Below are 7059 nucleotides of genomic sequence, written 5' to 3' on the forward strand. Positions count from 1 at the left end.
GACAGAGACAGAGAGACAGAGACAGAGAGAGAGAGAGAGAGATTACTTTATTCTGCAACTGTTTTTAAGGCAGTATGTCTGCGGTAATGATTAATAATGATAAGCTTCGTTTTGAATACTTTACAATATATGTCTCTCTGTCACTACCGTCGCTGTCATTTCGGGTTATATTGTACTACTGAACTACTATTTATTGTAAAGCGGTGTGTGCATTCCATTATATAGTAATTATACTATGGGTAGACCATCGCAGTCACAGTGCCCGTGATAAAACTAGGCCTAACTGATTGTAAATTTGTCGTCAGCTGCTTCAGGAAAAAAGTTTGGGTGCGGAACAGGTCCTTGCTCTGTGGAACACACCCAAACTTACAAGCTTTCCGTTTTTGAAGCTGTAGCCTCTCCCTATTACCTTACAACTCAAGGCCAGAGATAGAGACAACGTGTGTTGGTCAGCCTGAAAAGCTGTCGAAGTTCCCTTGGCCTTATTTTTGTGCTAGTGCCCGTCGGTACCAGCTGGGGTCACGTTGTTTATCACGAGTTTGATATGAGAACCTTTCTTTGTTACACATTTATTGTTTGTCTTGAACTATAAGTTACATTGTGCTTGTTGAAATTGGTTTCGTTTTTATTTAATACAGAAGACTAGTGACTTTCGAGATGGATTACTCGCATAAATCGTACGCTGGTAAGTGGTCTTTGATTATCCTCTCTCGCTATTTCTATTACCAGTGACGAAACGAGTATGAGTTTCGCGTAAGTTCAGCCTTGTCGGCAGTAGGCCTATAATAATATATATATAATATACATATATAAATACGGTATATGCTTGGACAGGAAATCCTATGAATCTACGTGTAGATCTAGATCTAGGTCTGTATCTCAATTTTAGCTAAAAATGTTATGATAATCAGAGATGATGCTGTCAGCGGAATTTACCCCAATACGAATTGCGTCGGCTTCTTTGAACGTCGTGGTTGGTTGGCGTGCGCTCTGGTGGGATTTGCAGTTTGCTCCTTCTTTCCAATGAAAATGAACCATACCAAACGTCATTATCCCTCCTTTTCTTTGTAAGTTACTTTCCAGTAACACCTCTAATCTTCTGCGCATATCATATTATGACATTATTTAGCGTGTTTAAAATGCCGTAATACTTTGACATTATTTAGCGTGTTTCAAATGCCGTAATACTTTGACAATAACTAACACAAAGCTTGTTTGAACGCCGTGCAAGTATTGTTCGATCTTTACGGACTTAACTGATTCTACAAGAAAGCAGTAGGCTGGGTTCCGTGGTAAGGGATCTTGTTTGCCTTTTATTAGCCTGTAAAAACGTACTCTGTGTTGCAAATGAATAAAATAAGTCGTGTAATCGCATGTAGATTTACGTGTCATAATGCATGTTTAAATTTTATATTAACGTGGAGTCATGCTTACATTATTTGTTATTGTGACTACTTGAATGCTGTCCATTCTGCTGTTCAATCGCTACAGTATGGTTGTTGTTTTTCGCTGATCACACTCGTTTCTTCTATTGCTCAGTTGGGAAAATTGCGGAAAGTGTCTACTTAAAGTTGCTTGGAGTTTGGGCGTTTTACTTGTAAACTAGATCTAGATACAGTTCACAATTCATGTAGTATTGCAATTAAGGGCGGAGCTTTTAGTTGTCAACTGGATTTTGTTTTGAAACTTTGCAGCCTACGTCTATGTCGCATTTTATGCCGATGTTCTGTAGGCGTAATGTGTTAAGTTCGTAACACGTTTCTCGAGACGATTATTTTTTCCCTACATTATACGCCTCCCCTTAACGCCTTTGCCTCGCCTGTGGGCGGATGGAGGACGCCACTACCATAGTCCCTCCCTCTTTTCTCTCCATCTCTTGTTTCTGTCTGTTTGTCTTACTTTCCCCCTTGCAGCAAATGGCGTTATAAGTGTTTCGATATATGCACCCTTGTGCTCAAGCAGACTGACAGACAAACGCCCAGACTTTGACCTGTCAGAAGCCCGTTAATATGTACCGCGAGTTTGACTTGAAACAACGCACTGAAGACATATCTAATTAATTTTTCTGCAGGACTGTGGGGGTTCGGGTACTTTGGTAGAGTCCTCGTGTGCCTAGTTTTAGTTTTAGCAAACCAGCTGCATGAACCGGACACACCAAATCTCTCAGCGATTCCAGCAAGTGCTCACACCTGTAATTGCTAACGTTTTACGCCCCCATCCACACTATTTAGGTCATTTAGGGGGCGGGCTGCTTCAGCCTTGCCTGTATGTGCCAACTCGGGCAGAAAGACGGAAATAATTGACGAATAATTCTCCTCGTCTCGGGAATCAAACTTAGCTTTTACCGCGTGCGACGACGCAGCGCCTTTTGCAACGGCTACACCACAGTCACAGACCAGACCCAGGTGCTCGTACCAGAAATAAGTCAACACCAGTAGTAAATTAATTTCGGCTAGGGTTTTCAGCAACTCGTCGGTTAAATTAAATTTATCTCAACTGAACTTATCTGTTGCGATTGGTAATCATTAGACCCTAGTTTATGAGCCTCGGCCACGGAGAGCATACCCAGGTCTGTGCAAAGATTACGCGGAGGACTTTGCCATACATTGTGCATGAGATTGGTAGGGAACTGCCATGTGACCTTACTATTGTTGATTGCGTATTCCCTGTACTTGGAAGGCTAGGTGCTAACTATCGGAATGCTATATATATATATATAAGGGGATCCAAGGCCCAAGGCCATTCCATGATGTGGATCTTTTCATGTCGGCAAAATCAATACTGAACCATCTGTTGGTCACCATTGACACTTTCGTTAGTCAGATTTTTGTGTGGCATTTTTGGGTGCCAGAGGAATTTCTTACAGCATGAGTTCATATTAGTTTGAGTATGTGTGTACGTATGTGTGTGTGTGTGTGTGTGAGAGAGAGAGAGAGAGAGAGAGAGGGGGGGAGAGAGAGAGAGAGAGAGAGAGAGAGAGAGAGAGAGAGAGGCCGGGCGGCCTTGCTAGCTTACAAATTCGAATGGATTTGTAGAAAGAGTTCCTATGAATCGCTGTGTCTGATAGTACACAGCTTCCTGGCTTCAGTTTTTAAACCGCAAAAACCCAATCAGAGTAGATCTAGTAAAGTGGGGGTATTACGGACCTTTGACTTCTTTTCGCCCTAGGCGCGTGAAAAGTCTTGTGTGACACCATTTATAGTAAGTGGTGAAAAGTTTCAACACAAGAGCGTCTGGCGATGATCGTTGGTTGTTGAGAGCATTGCCTTTGCTGTCCCATCAAAGCATCCTGGTATAGGAATGTTAGTGCTCAGAGCTTGTTTACTAATGGGATAAAGTGTCATGAAGTGCTATAAAAATGCTTTCTATCTGTCTGTCTGTCTGTCTGTCTGTCTGTCTGTCTGTCTGTCTGTCTGTCTGTCTGTCTGTCTGTCTGTCTGTTCGTCCGTCTGTCTGTCTGTAGTTCGTCTGTCCGTCTTTTATTATTATTATTATTATTATTATTATTATTAATATTATTATTATTATATTATTATTTCTATTACATGTATTATTAGGCCTATTATTATTATTATTATTATTATTATTATTATTATTATTATTGTGATGATGACAATAATAATAATTATTATGTTATCATCACTACTTTATTATATATATATTAATCTTCAACATTATTAATATTATTATTGTTATTAAATGAACTGAAATTGTTCTCTCATGCTAGCTATAGCCAGGTCAGGGCCTTGAAGCTTGAACTTTGGCAACCTGGATTGTACCATATTATCAATTCAATGAGAGATCATTGCTGTACCATTGACATTGCTTTTTTGAGACTGCTTAGTTGAGTAAGCATTAGATTTATACAATGACATATATTGTTATCCAATACTGTCGAACGTGCTGTAGCGACTACCTCCTGTCTAAGACAACTGCCTGTACAAGTGACCACTTCTCCCCCCCCCCCCTTACGGAAATACAGTCAAACCTGCCAAGACATAAACATATGACAGCCAGCTATACTTAAAGCCTCTTTCCATCCCCCCTTTTGTGTTTTTTCTATGACACTGTCCAAAAGGACTACCTGCCTAAGATGGCTTCTTTTGTTCTCAACAATGGTTGGTTGTCATGACAATCCATCTGTATACCATTATGTCCAAATGGGTTGCAAAAACCCCCGGGGCAGTGCCGCTGACTGTAGTGTCTTTAGGCCATTCCCAAAGGGGGGACATTTCTCGTTCAAGCACAGTAGAATTGTAAATGGGCTGATTCATCATGTCACGCTCATGTCATAACTGTGCCTGATCTGCAACAGGGAACTGCTGCTTTTTCTTTCCTAATCTTTACTATTGTCATTTTCCTCTACTTCTTTTGTATGTTTGTCACACTCTTGTGACCCGCTATTTCTGGGATGCCTTGTGACCCGCTATTTCTGGGGTGCCTTGATAGTCGAAGCAGACCTTGTGCTGTTGAAGCTAGAGAGATGAGCAGAGTAAGTCTGATTCCCTGTAAGGACTTCTCTGTTGACACCCACCCCTTGGCGCTCTTATGACCTTATGCAGTTGCGAGCGCCGTAAAACCCTCTACTACTGGGTTGCAAAAAGAAGGTGAAGGTAGTTCAGCAACTGGGGAAGGTTAAGGTATCAAAGTAGGGTAAAAGTATTCATTTCATAAATATCACAGCGTATACATAATACTTTAACATTACATTCTATAATTTGACTCTTTCATGTTTGCTGGTTATTGTTGATAATAGGCTGCAGTAAAGCTCTTAAACCATAGTTCATTTTGCTTTCTATTTTGTAGTATTAAAGATTTCATAATCTGGTGTCTGAACTAAATCTGTTTGAACTTCTGTTTTGCAGACAAAGTTGCAAAGAAAGACGAAGGAATGTTAGTAGCCCCTGCAGGGGAGAGAAACAAACAGTACATTCTTGGTAAGTAAGCTGTGCATTATTGCTTCTTTATCATAGTATTCAAGTCTGTTGGGGGGGGGGGAGGAGAATTGCACTTAGGTTCCAGTAGGTCCTATACATTATTCCTTTGTTGCTTCTTTCAGTTGTTCATTATTTTCCCCTACTGCGTATGTACAGTAAACATCCGGTTTTTGTTACTTCTAGACCATAAGTCTTTCTACATGTTTATATTTTTGGTGCAAAATTTCAGGGTTCGAGTGCAAGTAACGTAAATAAAATTGTACATAAATTCTTTTAGTTGCTTGTCCTGAAAGGGGACCTTCGGAGAACCCATCTTAGCATTGCATGGAGCTGTATGAATGTCTGATCAATTAATGTTTGAAATCTAACATTGGTTGAGCAGGGAATACATTTATTATATTCTATATATATGTCTTTGAGTGACAGTGGGAGCTGGAGGGTATCACTGGTAGGTCCTACTTTTTTTCTTTCTCTCTTTTGTTTCTGTCAATCTTGCCTTTTCTTAGCCCTACACAAATGACTGTTATCGTGCTTCTCATAACTTAAATTAAACTACACTAAACTAAAACTGAGTAAAAGATCCCCAAATTGTCTCCTTGAAAAGCTTTATCTACTTTTCTGGCCCATCTCTCACAAACTTTCTGTTGTGTGTGTCTTAGATGTGCTGCAGAGTTACCTGCCAGATCCAGGTGTCAAGGGTCAGGTGCTGGAGATAGCATCAGGACCAGGCCAGCATGTTGCCTTTTTTGCTTCTCAGAACCTGCACATTACTTGGCAACCCAGTGATTTAGAGGAGGAATATCTTAAAAGGTTCACTTTCTTGTTTTTGTGTACCCATGTCCGGTTGTCTTATTATAATTTGTTGCAGGATCAGATGACGCTATCTCTAAACTAAATATTGGAAGGGATATTTTCAATTTTGTTCAGCATAGGGGAAAAAGAAGATTAAAATTAAAAGCTTTCAATGTTATATGTAGGCCTACATTATTTCAAATAAGATCAAGAAATACGTTGATGGTGTGTCACAAGTTGTCCTTTCAGAGAAAGCTCTTTTTACAGCAGACAGAAAGATTACCTAGGTCCCTTTACTTTGATTTTTTATTGAAACATGAAATCTGAGAGCTTAAAATGTTGTATGTTTTTTTTTTTTTCTTGTTGTATAAATCAAAAGTTACACATAGCGTTATGCATTTTTTTCCATAAGAAGATGTCAGAATATCTATACTGTAGATCTCAGACAGGTAAATACAGTGTAGGATCTACTTTGGACCCTCAGCAGCAAATTTACAACAAAGCATGCCTGCTGCACTGATAGCTCATTTGAGATAACTGCGTGGTGTCCAACTACTTACTCTTTCTATAAAGTATGTTTGTAATGAAAATAGATTTTGAAATTAAAGTAAAATAGATGTTTGTACTGTGTGTTATCCATTTCGCAACCAGTATATTCATGTAAAAGTGGTTTATGAGACATCTCCATAAAGTGAAAGGATGCACAGAGCTTTTGTCTCCTGTTCCATTGAATAATTTGAATTTATCTATTTCTTCATAAAAACAGGATGATTTGTATTTGATAATGTATGTCATGTGTTTGCAATTTGATTTCTCTCAGTGTCGTAAAAATTGATGTTTCGTTTTGTTGAAGAAACTTTACCATTGTTTTTTTTCCTTTTTTAGTATTTCAGCTCACATCTCCTCAAATGGACTTGACAATGTCCTACCGCCCATTCGCCTTGATATTACAAAGCCTGAGCACACAAGTACCTTAGCACCAAAGTCTTTAGATGTCGTCTTGAATGTTAACATGATTCACATATCACCTTGGGAGACATCTCAGGTAATTATGATAATTTAGGAGGATTGCTTTAACAGTTGAGAAAGAATATATAGATCCTTGCAATATTGTGCTGTTTTGTTGTTGCTACAGATGGTTATATAAGATATTTCAGAAGGGTGACCTTATTTGGGCCACAGTGTGGCCTAAATAAGCTAAACCCCCCTCCCTTACCTTATTTAGGCCACACTGTGGCCCAAATAAGCTAAACCCCCCTCCCTTACCTTATTTAGGCCACATCATATGGTAGATTTCTTGAACTAACCATGGATTCGGAAGGTCGAGATT

At 39.4% G+C, this 7059-nt stretch overlaps 1 protein-coding gene across 1 annotated transcript in view; it reads left to right on the forward strand.

Annotated features, from left to right (window-relative positions):
* Window positions 1–312: 312 nt before the first annotated feature.
* LOC101863762 (methyltransferase-like 26) overlaps window positions 313–7059 on the forward strand; it is a 17240-nt gene continuing 10493 nt past the window's right edge. The window contains exons 1-4 of the mRNA XM_005104352.3: window positions 313–685; window positions 4866–4937; window positions 5597–5747; window positions 6615–6774. Of these exons, the coding sequence (XP_005104409.1) occupies window positions 658–685; window positions 4866–4937; window positions 5597–5747; window positions 6615–6774 (411 nt within the window). The 5' untranslated portion in view covers window positions 313–657. The remainder of the gene's footprint in view (window positions 686–4865; window positions 4938–5596; window positions 5748–6614; window positions 6775–7059) is intronic.

This window comes from Aplysia californica, unplaced genomic scaffold (assembly GCF_000002075.1).
Source record: "Aplysia californica isolate F4 #8 unplaced genomic scaffold, AplCal3.0 scaffold00416, whole genome shotgun sequence".
In the NCBI taxonomy this organism is placed as follows: Eukaryota; Metazoa; Mollusca; class Gastropoda; order Aplysiida; family Aplysiidae; genus Aplysia; species Aplysia californica.